This window comes from Arabidopsis lyrata, assembly GCF_000004255.2.
Source record: "Arabidopsis lyrata subsp. lyrata unplaced genomic scaffold ARALYscaffold_3, whole genome shotgun sequence".
NCBI lineage: Eukaryota > Viridiplantae > Streptophyta > Magnoliopsida > Brassicales > Brassicaceae > Arabidopsis > Arabidopsis lyrata.
Window position 1 is genome coordinate 7,000,391 of NW_003302553.1, and position 14,967 is coordinate 7,015,357.

At 34.7% G+C, this 14,967-nt stretch overlaps 4 protein-coding genes across 4 annotated transcripts; 2 read left to right on the plus strand and 2 right to left on the minus strand.

Moving 5' to 3' along the window:
• The first annotated feature begins 31 nt into the window (after positions 1-31).
• Positions 32-2,221, plus strand: LOC110230458 (putative F-box protein At3g51171). The gene is given in 2 exon segments (XM_021033520.1): positions 32-1,849; positions 1,852-2,221. Coding segments are annotated over 2 exon segments (1,119 nt in total). The 5' UTR covers positions 32-867; the 3' UTR covers positions 1,989-2,221.
• A 912-nt stretch (positions 2,222-3,133) lies between these two features.
• Positions 3,134-6,069, minus strand: LOC9319079 (probable protein phosphatase 2C 40). Its single transcript, XM_021033478.1, has 4 exons — positions 5,777-6,069; positions 4,083-5,199; positions 3,739-4,003; positions 3,134-3,645 (listed from the first exon to the last, which is right to left on the minus strand). The coding sequence occupies exons 2-4, from the start codon at positions 5,172-5,174 to the stop codon at positions 3,518-3,520; spliced, it is 1,485 nt and encodes a 494-aa protein (XP_020889137.1). The 5' UTR covers positions 5,175-5,199; positions 5,777-6,069; the 3' UTR covers positions 3,134-3,517.
• A 1,969-nt stretch (positions 6,070-8,038) lies between these two features.
• On the minus strand, positions 8,039-10,984 carry LOC9321217 (alanine--tRNA ligase). The gene is made up of 9 exons (XM_021033549.1): positions 10,788-10,984; positions 10,566-10,712; positions 10,339-10,451; positions 9,852-9,944; positions 9,648-9,750; positions 9,478-9,552; positions 8,928-9,023; positions 8,700-8,808; positions 8,039-8,314 (listed from the first exon to the last, which is right to left on the minus strand). Exons 1-8 carry the CDS (start codon positions 10,869-10,871, stop codon positions 8,749-8,751), a joined length of 771 nt encoding a protein of 256 aa, XP_020889208.1. The 5' UTR covers positions 10,872-10,984; the 3' UTR covers positions 8,039-8,314; positions 8,700-8,748.
• Positions 10,985-12,195: 1,211 nt separating this feature from the next.
• Positions 12,196-12,934, plus strand: LOC9321218 (rapid alkalinization factor 23). Its single transcript, XM_002882967.2, has one exon. It carries the CDS (start codon positions 12,261-12,263, stop codon positions 12,672-12,674), a length of 414 nt encoding a protein of 137 aa, XP_002883013.1. The 5' UTR covers positions 12,196-12,260; the 3' UTR covers positions 12,675-12,934.
• The last annotated feature ends 2,033 nt before the right edge of the window (positions 12,935-14,967 follow it).

Consider the following 14,967-nt stretch of genomic DNA (forward strand, 5'->3'; position numbering starts at 1 on the left):
AATAAAACCAAACCGACTAATCACCCAAAAGGCCAAAAAAAAAATCATCATCAAAATCACACGAACGTAGAAGCCTTTGAGGTACGTTGATCGGTACCTAGAGTGATTACCATTATCGTTACATCGTCATGATATCTATCTCCTTCTCCGACCAGCCGGAACATTCGTCAATTCTTCCAATGTAAATGATTCGCCATGATATCTCCTACATCAAAGTGTTTCTTTTGTCATATAGATCATGAAGTTTCCACACATTCGTTGAAGTAAACATTTAAAAAAAGCTTCTACCAGCACGAGCAGCAGCTTTAGCTACAAGACGTTCAAGCAGAAACTTTGACTGTGTGAAATTAGTTATGAAAAGTTTTTTTTTTTTTTTGAATGTGTAATTGATTGATCCAAAAAAGAATCTTATGTTACAATGAGTAGCTAATGGAGAAACTAAAAGAAATAAATTAAAACAGAGCCAACAACAAACTTTAACGTATCCAAAACAGAGGAGATTATGTGATTGGCGAAACTTCAAACCAAGTTATGATGGGTTCTTATTAGTCCTAAAAGAGTTATTAAAACTTTTTTAGAACTCTAAAAAGTTTCGGGCTTCTTAAAAATAAAACACAGAAATGATAATGATAAAGATTTTCTGACCAATTGTCCCTCTATTAAATCATTATTTGCTTATTTTTTTACTATATAATCTAAAATTAATTAAAATCCTTTGATCCAATAATCATGATAACAAAATTGTGTCACTTTTCTAATGGAGTATAAAATAAAATAATATAGTTGTTTCTCTTCTCCTAGGCTACTACAACTACAAAGAGAAGATCTCGTTGACTCCCCCCAAAAAACCAAAAAAAGACAGAGCTAATGGTTCTGCTTCCATGGGAGCTGGAGGAAGATATACTGTCTCGGCTTCCACCTCAATCTCTTGTTCGATTCAGATCCGTTTGCAAACGATGGAAATCTCTTTTTGATGAAAAGAGTTTTATCAACAACCACTTTGCTCGGGTATGTCCTCAGTTCATCTTCATGACCAAATCCAATTTTTATTCGATAGAGATCATCGGTCTTGACGGAGTTGATCCAACGATTAAGTTACGTGTGCTAGACTTCTCCGGCATCCCTTACCGTGAATGGAAATTTGTTTGCATAACCATCACTGCTTGCGATGGGTTCTTGTTTTGTAACTCTTGGACTTATCCCCTGGAGACAGCTTTTTGGAATCCGTGGTTGAATCAGGTTAAATGGATCGAGTACGAGGATATAGGTTTCAATGTCTGTGGCTTAGGATACGATAATACTAGAGACGAAAAGGTTTACAAAATCTTGGGGTCTTTTATGTGTCGCCGTGAAGAGAGGCCCTCTTACGATTACCACCCGAGAGTTGCGATCTACGACTGTGCCTCTCATGCGTTCAAGTTTATTGAAACACCTAACAGGGACTGGTTCCTAGGCGATGTTCAACGATACAGTGTGTCCTTGAACGGAAATCTATATTGGGTTCCTAGTATTCCCAACACGGATGACTTTCTCATCCAATGCTTTGATTTCTCGAGGGAGATATGCAAACCCTTTTGTCTCCTTCCGTGTCGGAAGTTTGATTCTTCCGATTTACTTGTCCTCCAAATTTTCAAGGGACATAAGTTATCCTTGTTAAAGCAATGTTACAAGACAAGGAAGGTTGAGATTTGGGTTACGAAGAAGAAGATTGATACTAGCAACAACAGTGAAGAGGAAGTTGTGTGGATTAACTTGTTGACGTTTCCACCAAGTAACGTGCAAAACTTATTTAAGGAGTGTTATGGCATTAGTTACTTCATCTATGACAAGACCACCTTAATCATTTTTTGTGTGACGAAAAAACTTCAGCGGCTTGCATTTACATCGTCAGGGGAGATTTGTTCAAGAAGTTTGAAATTGATTATAAGGTTTTCATTTGTTATCACTGTGTTTATGCTCCCAATTTTATCCCCCTTCCTTTAATGTAAAAGTTCTGAATAATAATAAGATGCTTTTAGTGTTTCACATTAAGCTCTCAATTCAACTTTTATTCCACTACTAGTTTAAACCAATTGACAAAACCGGTTCAGTCTATGTTACAACTTACAATCCAAGAAATTCTGAGAGGATTAATTCGACGTATTCCCCATTACGTTTTACATTTTAAGATGTGTGGAATTAGTTATGAAGTGTTCTTATTAAACTTTTTAGATTTCTTAAAATAAAGAACTCTTCATAACTAATTATTTATCATTTCTTAAAAATAAATACACAGAAATGATAATGTTAATAATTCCCTTATATCATAAATTCCTTATATGCTTTTTTTTTTACTAATAAATCTAAAATCAATTAAAATCCTTTGATTCAATAATCATGATAACAAATTTTTGTCACTTTTCTAATGGAGTATGAAATAGAATAATACATAGTTATTTCTCTCCAAAGGCAACATCAAATCTTCATATTTAATTTGAGGTTTCTTGTTCTCCAAAGGCAACCTTAGAACCTTGAAATTTGAGGTTTCATTTTTTATTCATTTTGGTCCTTACAAATATTTATGTCTTACAGATACTCTTACTAATTTATTATTCTATCATGTTAGTCCTTAAATTTTATGTCTTTTTTTGATGTATGGAGAGGAAGTTGTGTGGATTAGCTTGTTGACTTTTCCATCAAGTATCTTGCCAAAGTTTTGTGGCATTAGTTACTTTATCTATGACAAGACCACCCTAATTCTGTGTTGCGGTGACGATGAAAGTAGAACGGCTTGCATCTATATTTTGAGGGGAGATTTGTTCAAGAAGATTCAAATTGACTCTGGGTTTTTGTTTTCCCGGTGTTGTTACTGTGTTTTTTTTTTTTTTTTTTTTTGTGCAAAGTGTTGTTACTGTGTTTATCCTCCCAATTTTATCCCGGTTCCTTTAGGTTCAGACTGCAAGCCTAATAATTTATTCGGATTTTCTTGAATCTTTTTCATGTCTCTGTTTTCTTAGGTTTATTACCATTGTAAGATGATAAATATATAGACTTACTATCTCAAACATTGCTGACCACACACTTTCACTTCGAACTTAACCAAAAGGTTTGTAACCATTGAGTCAATTTTACAAATATAAGTAAGACATGTAAAAGTTGTGAACAATAAGGTGCTTTTATTGTCACATGATTAAAGATCAGCGTAGGTCACCAACATTATTTCACTAGTAGTTAGCCAATTGACAAAACGGATCACTCTATGTTACAATCCAAGGTAATAAACCAAACCGACTAAACACCCAAAAGGCCTAAAAAAAAAAAAAAACAGAACATATGACTCAGGCTGAGACAAACTGATGAATTCTAGGCTCGCAACTAAGACTACTACAATGATATATATACGGACTATACACTGAAATAATATTATACCAGTTCCAAAGAATTGAAAAAACTGATGATCAGTTCCAAAGTCTAAAGAAGATCAGTGAGACTAATTACAATTTTACCAATCCAACATTTGTCGCCATCATCATCAAAATCACACGAACGTAGAAGCTTTTGAGGTACGTTGATCGGTACCTAGAGTGATTACCATTATAGTCACATCGTCATGATATCTCCTTCTCCGACCAGCCGGAACATTCGTCAATTCTTCCAAGGTAAAACCTAAATCAAAGTGTTTTCTTTTGTCATATAGTAGATCATGAAGTTTGCACACATTCGTTGAAGTAATCTTAAAAAATAAAAAAGCATTCTTACCAGCACGAGCAGCAGCTTTAGCTACAAGACGTTCAAGCAGAAACTTTGCGGGATCACCAGAAGGATTGCTAGAAATGAAGGAATGGACGAGCTCAATCGCTTCCTCGTTGCTGAAGAAATCAAACAAACCATCACTTGCAACTATAACAAAGTGATCTGATTCCGTTATCTTGTGAACTCTCATGGATGGTTCCACTGAAACATAAGGCGGGCTCAAAAGGTTACGAACGCGGAGGATTCCCATGAGTGCATCGTTTAGTTTCTCCTGCAAGTTAATAGAGAATAGCTATTTGATACTTTTTCTTCAAAAGTATAAAATCATAACTTAAGAATAATACTAATACCTTCTTCAAGTAACCAACTCCAAGAGCACGAGTAACTTTAAGCTTTCCTTTGATTTTCCCACCAATAACGATTTTGGGATCATCAAGATGCTCACTTAAGAGTCTAGCTTCTTCGACTTCGTTATCAACTGTGTGATCCTCTGTGAGCTGAATAGCTTGCAGCTTCTTATTACCCTTGTATGTCGCTAGAACAGCTCTGCTATCACCTAGATTAAGGACGTATAGATCCTTCCCAACAAGGAGAGTGACCAAAACGCATGATCCAACGGATACTAAATCCGGTCTTTCTTCCATTTCTTGCTCAACCATCCTTAAGAAATCGATTTCCGCCTGATAAAGCGCACGGTTTAAGCAATCTAGCACTCCTTGCCTGAACAAATCAGTGGAAGAGTAATCTATGTTACTTATATTTGATAACAATTCCAGTTTTTCGCCATCATCATCGGACTTAGTTTGCTTCATTTGACGATCAAGCAACTGAAGATGAAACACAATGGACTCATACAAAGTACAAGCCAAGAAATCAGCAGCATCTCTTCCATTAAATCCATCATAAATAGCGCAAAACAACCAACCGTTCTCCTCAGAGCAAACAGCTTGAACCCTATCTTCCCCTGCAGCACCACCAGCAACTTGAACTTCCATAGCAGAGAGAAGAAACCCTTCATTAACAGAAGAAGGAGAACTCATTGATGTCAAGTAACAAGACTCTGGCTCAGGAGGACTCGGGCTAGTAGACGAGCTACAGCTTAGACTAACCATACTTCCATGGAGAGAAGGAGATAGTATGTCAAGCTTCGAAAGCGCAGGCGAAGAAGGAACTTTCCTGAAAGATTTCGGAGAATCTAGAGACGGCAATATCTCAGAACCAATCACACCATTGCAGATATTGGTATTGGCTAAAGTCGGGTTTCCGCTTAAAGCAGCTCCAGATAAACAAGAGAAACTGCTTGTCTTTTGAAGCCTAAACCCACCAAGAACCTCACGACCATCAGCAATGTTATCTTCAGGGATCCCTATCTTCTTCTTATTATTGCATTGATAACCAAAACTTATCTCAATCTCACCATAAGGATCAGTCCCTTCCTGCATTTTTTTTTCACTTTCTTGAAATGTTCTGAAACAACAAAGATCCATTTACTCATCAAATCAAGATCCACAATTCAAGAAACTTATAAGAGACATATCAAGAACTGTTTTTTTATCAAAGTCTTGGATCCAAAAAACATCAAGTTTAGTCCTATTTTTTTATCTTCCACAGTCCTAATTACAAAAACCTCCCACTTCAAAAAATTTAGCTGCTTTAATGACCATAGAGACAAAATACGTGGTGAGAGTCTAAACACACATCGAAAGTGAAGATAGATGGGGCCAAGATAACGAACAGTTACATAAGTTAAACGTGAGAGTTAAAAAAAAAGTCTTTTATTTTTCATAGGAGGCCATTAAATGCAGACCACAGAAGTTGTTGGCAAATGTTTCAGTATACAGAGATAAACCCAGAAACAGAGAAACATATAGATTGGTTTCATCAAATTTTGAAAATATTCACCGTAACATGGATTATATAACAAAATCTCCTAAACATAGATATATCCATAATTCCATTGATAAGACAAATCAAAAACTCGCAATCCGAATTGAAAAAAAAAAAAAACTAAATCAGATTATGGGAACGAGACATTGAGGATTACCTTAACGTATACGGGAATGGAAAAACCCAAAAGAGAATCGGAGAAGTGAGAAGAAGCGAATTTAGAGAGAAAGAACAAATCAGAGGAGACGAAAAAGACGACGACGAATAAAAATGAGTGAGAGAAGTGAAAAGAGAGAGAAATGAAATTGGATGGAGGAGAAGAGTTAACGAGTGAATGTTTTTGTTTGCTAATTTTGGTAGTCTTTATAATATATAATCGAAATCCCTCCTTTATAATGTTTTTTCTTCTCTCTGTCTTTTTCGTTTTTGATTCGTTGCTTTTTTAGCTTCCTTTCTTTTTCTTCTTTTACCCAAAACAATAATTTTTTATTAGTATTCAGAGGTGAGAGGTCTATTTTAGTATTTTGAAATTTTCTTGCTATTTGCTACATACTTTCAGATATTTTTGGTAAAAGATTTAGACTTATTTTTTGGGTGGTGTTGCACAATTTTTCACTCGTTCATGTCTATGTACAGAGCAAAAATTCATAACTCGTTGGAAAGAAAAGATCAACAAGATATATTTAATTTAGGAGTGAATAGTATGGTATATTAGAGAAAAATCTATGGACGAAAGTGAAAAACGAGGATAGGGTCAACAATTGAAGGCAATAAAGTGTCTTAGTTGACATTTTATCCTGATGATGTCATCCTCAGATCTCTACCGGTAATCTTATATTTTATTCATTCCTAGCTAGCTCTATTATTTTTCTTGGACTGCTCAAAGAACCAATATAATACGATTAAAATTTGCAAGAAGGGGGGGTTATACAAGAAAAAACATTTCAAATGGTAATTCCTAACCCTTGTCATCCTATGAACTTTACTCATATCTTCACTATAGCAAATTTAAGGAAGAGACTCAGGTATAGACTATGAAACTTTTTTTCAGAAATAAATAGGATTGCAGATTTTATTTGTTAATTTGTTTTATTTTTATTTTTCCACCTTGTTAATTAGTTATGATTGAATTCAGAGTGGTAATTTATTATGCAATTTATTTTTTACGGATAACAGGATAAAATAACCCAAGTATGTGACGTTTAACAAAATCTTATCTTTTGGGTACAAGGCTACTAGATGTCGACGTAGCCATTGGCGGACCTATGTGTTAAGGAGGGGGTGCAACTGACCCCCCTAAAATTTACAGAAACTTTGTTTTATATGTTACATGGAAAATGTCTTTGGAATAATTAGTAGTGTTTGACCTCATTAATATCAAAACCTGAGTTCAATGACACCCCTTGCAACACTCATTATTCATTGTTTTTGAAGATAATTTCCTTTTTTAGAATATCTTAATATGCAACACTCATTTTCTCACTTAGTTTACATTTCATTTTCTCTGGAATATAATTAATTATTAATTATCTTCTCTTTCATAATACATCTATTTTCTGTTGCAAGTATTAATCTATTACAAAACATTTTTTCTATGGATTTAAAAAATTGACAAAAATTGTAGTTAACACCAAATACTTTCATACAATAAGTATATGTGATTAAGCATACTGTAGATGATTTAATTTTAATATTTGCATTACTATTATCGAAATATGGTATCATCTTAAGAAAATTTTAAAAATTAGGTTATATATAAATATTAAAGAAAAAAAAATTATCGATAATATATATATATATAATCTTTTAGTAGTATATATAAATAATATACTTTAAATTATTTATATTTTTGACCCCGGTAATATTATTTTCTGGGTCCGCCACTGGACGTAGCGTAACGTAACATATCATAGTTGCCGCAAACAGAGACGTAAGGAAGTAAATTATTAATAAGTAGATAGATACATAATAAATAATTTAAGCGGTAAGCAAAAAATCGAGAATGTTTATGAGTTAGTTCGCATGACGTACGTAAAAAAGGGGAGCAGATCTAACATTTTGCATCTCTGACTATATTATATAGAGTTTAATCCAAAGTTGTTAAATCGTATCAAGAAGCAACACGAAAACTATTAAACAATAAGACGAAAACAAAAATCCTCTATAATTTTGTAGATTTTTTTCTCGAATAATTGACTTGGTGAATTGAGCTAATAACCTAGCTTATAGCTTTCACACCTGAAAAATCAATTTCGATTTTTTGCATATTCAGAAAGTCCCATCAACCGCAGACCGGTCAGGCTTAACCGGTGTTATTCATCAAAAACTCTGCCGATTGATTCAGTTTGGTAACCAAAATTACGTTCATCGCATCCATGAATATTTTTGCCTACCTAAGGTTAATTTAGTAAGTAACAAGTAAACCAAACCGATGCATGAATAAAAATCTAGGACCAAATGTCCGGTACGATTCTCCAATACCAAAGAGTCAATATAGTAATACTAATTAAGAGGCTGAGTGGAAGATAATATCACATCAATATCATATCATATACGACTTATCAATGATAGAGAGAGTCGTTTAAGAGATTGATAAATACCCACAAATACAAATTTATGGCTGTTGAGCACAGGAGAAGCTGCTTGCTGTTGAAGCCAACTGATGAAAACAGTCGTCCTCACTATAATTCCCTTCCTGAAAATGACATTTGATGACAATTCCATTTAGCTTACGTACCGGTTTTTGGCTGTTTACAATGAATAAGATAGATCTCGGTTTGTCTTTATCACCGCGATTTTTCAACTATACATAATACATTATTCAGTTTCTGCAAGCTATTGTCTTATGTGTATCTAATGAAAGCTCTTAAGTCTCTTAAACCACAGAACCTGGGATTATTTTCTTTGCTAACATCTTAGCGAGACAGTAATATGTATAGACCGGGGATTAATTATAAAATAGGATTGTTCAGGGACTGACAGTAAAAACTACAGTGGTTTAAGACTAAGAACTAATGGGACTACTAATATTTATCGTTATGAAATAACGGTATCAACAAGTAGGGAGTGATCAGGATTACCTTGACTTATAGTATATCTACCGTATAGAAACTGGAACCCATAAGAGTATCAAGATGCAATGCTGTAGAAAACTTTCGTTATTCCTTTCTTTGTTCTCATCTGTGTGACCTTGAAAAACAACAAGGGAAGTGTACCCAGAAAGATGCAATTTTAGAAAACAGAAAACAAAACTAGGAAACTACAAAAAGAAAAGATATCTACTTGAGACTGGTATATTGGCTGTGTACCTTCATGGCTATGATATCAGATAAATCGGAGACATGGGTTCCACCACACGGACACCCGGGGCTGTCACCTAATTTTATGATCCGGGGAGTGCTGCCCTGAAAGAGTGAGATGGCTCAGAGACATTCCCTTTGCTATCCAATTTTCATTGCTTAACTGACTAGCTTACTCTAACTGTGTAGTGTGTACCTATTACCAGACACTGCATTATGGTAAGTACCTTAGGTTCTTCCAGATTTTTTACTAACATAGATACCAAATAGATGATCTAACTTTTAAGACAGAGCAGGAATTGATATATAAAATGGTGTATCCATCCATGGTTACAATTTACTTAACAAAGCCAAATATAATTACATCATTTAAAGAAAAGCCACTGCCTCTATATGAATTGACTGCAAATTTCTGATATAACTAAAGATCAACACTGCTACAGTGCTACTCCTATACGAACTAACGTAATCTAAGGATATGTCTAGGAAAAATAGAAATCTGTATGCTGACTTGAGGTGTATTAGCAATGGAAGAAAGAGTTTCTATATTTGCAAATACCTTGGAAATATAATCAGGAAGATTGCCACCACAGAGCACAGATGCCTCTTCATAGGGTAATATAGCAGCATAAACCTTATACAGTGTATAAGAATCATTGTTATGTTTATTAAAAAGCATAACACAAAGTCGAAGAAATCCAAATACGATAAAGAGCTCTGAGGACTTACCTTTCCTCCTTTGGTTATCAGGTCATTAGCTTCTGCCTCCAACTCTTTCTGCTTCACTGCCATCTGACCCTGTGGAACGCTTCCTTTGTATTCTACAAATGGACTGATGGCATTATAGTTAGATCACCGTTTTTATTATCACTACGTTTAACAAAAGTTGCAAAGAGGCAAGCGGATGACAAATCCTTTAAACGAGATTCTTACCCGTCCGGAAAATGGTACCCTTTTCCAGGCTCCAAATGCCCTAACCCAACTTTCTGCATACACAAATCTAGCAAATGTCCAGCTGAGTGCAACCTGATCATAAAAAAATGTTAAACTTCAAAGATAGAGTCCAGGCTAAACAATAACAATGCAACAACTAAAAAACAGCACAACTCAGAATCTATATTTCAGAAATTTGTTGCTATCATGCTATGCATAACAATGAGAAAAATCATCAACAGCCTATATTTAAATTCTGAAGATTTCCACAAGCAGATTACAATACTGCATCACTAGTGAATATCATATAACTCAAAAAGAAACAAAATTCACTGAAAATCTGCACTAGAAAATGTTCCTAAAACATAATAAGTATGTATCCAACATTTTCCATTCCAAAACTACAATCATTCATCTAACTAGCTTTCTCTTTGTAGAATTACACTAACTATACTATCTAATCAAATTCAATCAAACATCATCTTGCCTGGAATTGAGTTTACGCCTTGATTCATCAACAGTTACGTAAACTTCTTTCCCTTTCTCAATATCCATTCCACTCTCAGGATTCGAACCTTCGAAAACTCCGTAATGGAGAACCTACGATTTCAAAATCGAAAAACACACACATCATTACAAATTCCGAAAAGACTATAAAAACATCTACACTAAGCACTTAAACGGGAAACGATCAGGATAGAGATTCAAACTTACAATTCCGTCTTTCGATCGAACATCTTGAACGGAAAACTTGAAATCCGAACCGGAGAAAACAATTAAACCGGTGTCTGCCGGCTGGCCACCACCTTGTGGATGAAACAACGTCGAGTCCAGTATTAGAGCTATGCGTCCATCTTGCGCCTGAATCAGAGAGTGAAGGATTCAGCATTGAAGTAAACAAAAGAGGTTCAGATGACAGTTACTATGAAGATAGACCTTAAATACGGAGATAAATCTGGATTGAGATTGAAGATTGAACATGTCTACATGATAATCAAGCTTCGTCGGAGGAAAATCCATGGTAGTTCCGATTTCCGACGGCTTCGTCGCGGTGAACGAGGGAGTGACCAAAGTATTGAAATCTCTAGACTACGCGGTCAACAGTCAACGAAGAAACTTTTTAGTTTACACGTCTGTGTATTTGTCAAATTTGACTAAAGCCGTTTTCCAGATATTTTACGAATTGCAATTTATTGTTGGGCCTTGATTGTTTGGGCCTTTTTAGATGCAGTCTTGAAAATATTATGGAGTAGACAAAAGGGAATTATTTTTATTATTTTCATCACACAAATTTCAGTAGATTTAATATCTTTAGTTGAGAACAAATTTTTGTGTAAATAAATTACTTGTATATTATTTTGAAGAGTCAACGCGTAAATCGGTGTGAACGTAGAATTTTGTACTCACACATAAAAACATAAAATTGCAACGACTAAAAAGTCTAAAACCTTCGGATAAGAATCCAAATATTAACGAGTTTTTTATCCCAAAAAAATCCAAATATTGCTCATTGCTCAAGTACCGGTGGGCTGGGTCCAATCCCTCTTGTAAACCATTTTCTCATTTCTTTGTGGCGGCGTGGCGCTGCGCCTGATATGGTTTTAATTGTGTCCATTTTGATTTTCTTTTTGGTTTTTACAATTAGTTACAAACTTATAATGTCCATTTTGATGAAATTAGAAACCACAAATATGAACAATACACAAGAGATGTACATTAAACTCCCTTCATTAATATATGTTGGCATTTTAATAGGTAGTTTTTTTCTTCTTTGAAATGATCTCAAATCATGAAAGAAGACCAATCATAATTGTACAAAATAAAAAGTAAATGCGTTCTATATTACTCTTATCTAGCTTTGTACTATTTTTTTTTTTAATTTCTTGTTAGTACTTAGTACCTTGAAAAATAAGCAAAAACATAAACATAACTTTTTATTCACTTATAATTTTGTAGAAAAGAACATTATATTTCTACTTATGACTCCTATTTAAAACATTATACTTTCCCAAATAAATTAGCGAAATGTAAATTATTCATTTATACTTTCCCTTTTTAAAATTGTGTGGATGGGTTGGTGAATATGATTTTAGTAAATCGTAGAGTGACCAACAAAAAATCTGTTTTTAAAAAGAAAAAAGATAATTAGTGCCTTAGTGGATGTCTCCATCAAAAACACTTGGCGCATTAAAACATCCTTAGATCTGAAGTTAACAAAAGCCCACTTGTAAAGCTGTCTATTTACGACACCCTTTTAAGTCAAGTGGCATTATTCGTAATTAGACTCATCTTCTAGTGGCATTTCAATAAGCTTCTTCTCTTTTAAAACCTTTTCCTTTATCTCTCTCTCTCTTTCTTCATAGTTCGTGCACAGTGAGAGAGAGCTAAAGCTACAGTCTACAGAAAAAAATGAGAGGACTCTCCAGAAACTCCGGCGCGGCGGCGATTTTCGCGATTCTAGTAATCCTCACCGTTCAATTCTGGTCCGTCACCGTATCTTCTCAATCCATCGAATTCGCCGGAGATTTCCCTCCATTCGAAACAGAGTGTCGTGGTACAATTGCCGAGTGCTCAGTCTCCGCCGCTCTAGGCGAGGACGGAGATCTATTCTACGGCGGAGGAGAAATGGGAGCGGAGTTCGAGATGGACTCAGAGATCAACCGGCGCATATTAGCGACGAGAAGGTACATCAGCTATGGTGCGCTGAGGAGAAACACTGTTCCGTGCTCACGTCGCGGCGCATCTTACTACAATTGTCGACGTGGCGCTCAGGCCAATCCTTACTCTCGCGGTTGCAGCACCATCACTCGCTGCCGGCGCTGAATCTGTCACTGTCTTCACTGTAATTTCTTTCTTCTTAAAATTCTTTTTCTTTTTTCTGATATATAATTTTTCAGAAATTTCTCTTTTTCTTTTGTTATGGTTTATATTTATAAGTTCATTGCGCATTAGAGTTTTCTCATACACATATAATTGTATCTGTAAATGTTTCTGGGAATTATCTCTATTATTGAATATTGATGTAAGTTTGTTTACATAAACCAGGAAAAAATTATGGAATAAATACATTATAATTAATAGTATCATCAGTGATAAACGAATGTGTTTAAGTAATTTTGTATTTAAGTGGAATATTGATAGCCAGGTAATTCGTATTATATATGAATATTGTATATGGATTTTTTCGAATTCATGGATGCATGCATGTGCCGGAGAAATGCCAGATGCTAGAAAAATAAAATAAAAATTCTAATTTATGATCTCTAACTAAAAAATACTAATAAACTAAGTATTTATTTTAATTTTATTTTGCGACTATTGATGGAAAATAAAGAGGCGATAATAGGATTTGGTTGGGAGCCAACTAAAGCCAGCTTCACGCATCTCTTTCGGCAGAGCCACACGTGTAGGATAATCTGTAATGTTGATTTTGTTATATGATACATTTTGCACACTATGAATTAATAACATGAATTTCTTCTATATGAAAATTTGTTGTCACGGGGACTCCTACCTATAAGCCAAACACATAAGCGCTTCGTGATGAACGAAATTGACTATTACCAAAAAAAAAGGTTGTTGTAGCCTTGTAGGAAAATATTGAAAGAAAAAGAAAAACGTTACATTAATTTAAAAGAGAAAACAGATGTTTAAGGTCCCATTTGAAACATTCAATTTCACAACTAACAATTCAATTAGAGATACTTTTGATTTATTGCACTCAAAATCTAACGGGCCTTATACTTCCTCTTGTCACATTTTAACATAACTATACAAGAAGATAATAAGTTAAAATCACCAAAAGTTTGGACCACTACTTCCCCATCACTCACTGGACAGCCAAGAGGTAAACAATCTCGTCACCGATTGTTATACATTTTGAATTATTATATGTAAATATTGATCCAATAATGAAGCTCATACATACAATAATTTTATATAGATGTAATAAGTCTCTATCGTGTGCATATGAACAAGAAACGACAAGGACATCTTCCGCATCCTTGTCAAGCGGACTTAGCTTTCCCACACACTTTACAAATTCTCTCTTGCGAATAGCATTGTTTAAATTTTTATTTCTTTTGGTAGATTCAATACAAATGGTCACATCAAAATTCTGCAGCTGGCATTTGATATTTTATTGTTACTTTGGGATCAGTGAACTATTAATATATTTGGATATTAAAAACACGAGTTTATGTACCTACCATCTATTCATATATCAGGTAAATAAAATACACGATGTGATTCCAATGGAGTATAGATCAAGCAACGACTCTTTGGACCACTAGACTTGTATGAGCTATCTCAAGCGATGGACTCGGATCGGCCCAATGCTAGTCAAACATAGATAACCGATTCAAAATTATAAACCATGATGAGTTTTTATATATCTCTTAGATTTGGTCCAATAAGTAAGTACAAACTTAATCCTTTAAACCAACCAAACATCAATCTCAAGAATTTCATAGTTTTCTTCGGCAAATGCTGCCAATTAAGCTTTGATAATAACTTGTGTGTGTGAACCGTTTTAAACCTGAATGAGAAGAAGCAAAAATATCAACTATAACAGTGTCATTATGTTTGTTAACAAGAATACTAGTGTTTTGCAAAACAAACCAAGAAACAAGATTACAAGACTAAAACCCTCCACGCAGATAAATGTAGTTGTTTCTACTTGTAAAGAGCAACCTAAAATTCTTTAAGTTGATCGAGTAGCTCATTTGCTGCTTCATACCTTATCACCTTTCCAAGAGCGTTTTCGAGGTGGCAATATGCGGGAAAGGTGGAAATTGGAAAACCTTTTGTCATCCATCTCCTCGTGAAGCAACAAAGCTCTCACCACTCTACTTGTTTTACAAGAACCATCTTATCAAACCAAGAAACATGTGCTTTCGACTCAAATAGATTGATTAAGAACATCAAATCAGGAGTCAATCTATCTCTAAGCATGTGATATGTTTGACCGGTTTGACCCTAGCAGAACTGGGTCACATATGGGCCGAATTAACTTATAAAGACTTTTAAATTTACTTCTAGCCTAGTCCGGATCGGAATACAGGTACACTAGTCCCAGCCAGTTTTGGCACACCACAAACATCACTGGTTAATGTTC

Excerpts from the sequence above, each read along its gene's own strand:
- LOC9319079 (XM_021033478.1), bottom strand. The coding sequence starts at position 5,174 with ATGCAGGAAGGGACTGATCCTTATGGTGAGATTGAGATAAGTTTTGGT. Across the intron at positions 4,004-4,082 it reads GAGTTGGTTACTTGAAGAAG|GAGAAACTAAACGATGCACT; the intron begins GTATTAGTATTA and ends ATTAACTTGCAG. Across the intron at positions 3,646-3,738 it reads TAAAGCTGCTGCTCGTGCTG|GTTTTACCTTGGAAGAATTG; the intron begins GTAAGAATGCTT and ends ACTTTGATTTAG.
- LOC9321217 (XM_021033549.1), bottom strand. The coding sequence starts at position 10,871 with ATGGATTTTCCTCCGACGAAGCTTGATTATCATGTAGACATGTTCAAT. Across the intron at positions 9,751-9,851 it reads GGGTACCATTTTCCGGACGG|TCCATTTGTAGAATACAAAG; the intron begins GTAAGAATCTCG and ends TAATGCCATCAG. Across the intron at positions 8,809-8,927 it reads CTGATATCATAGCCATGAAG|GTCACACAGATGAGAACAAA; the intron begins GTACACAGCCAA and ends TTGTTTTTCAAG.
- LOC9321218 (XM_002882967.2), top strand. The coding sequence starts at position 12,261 with ATGAGAGGACTCTCCAGAAACTCCGGCGCGGCGGCGATTTTCGCGATT.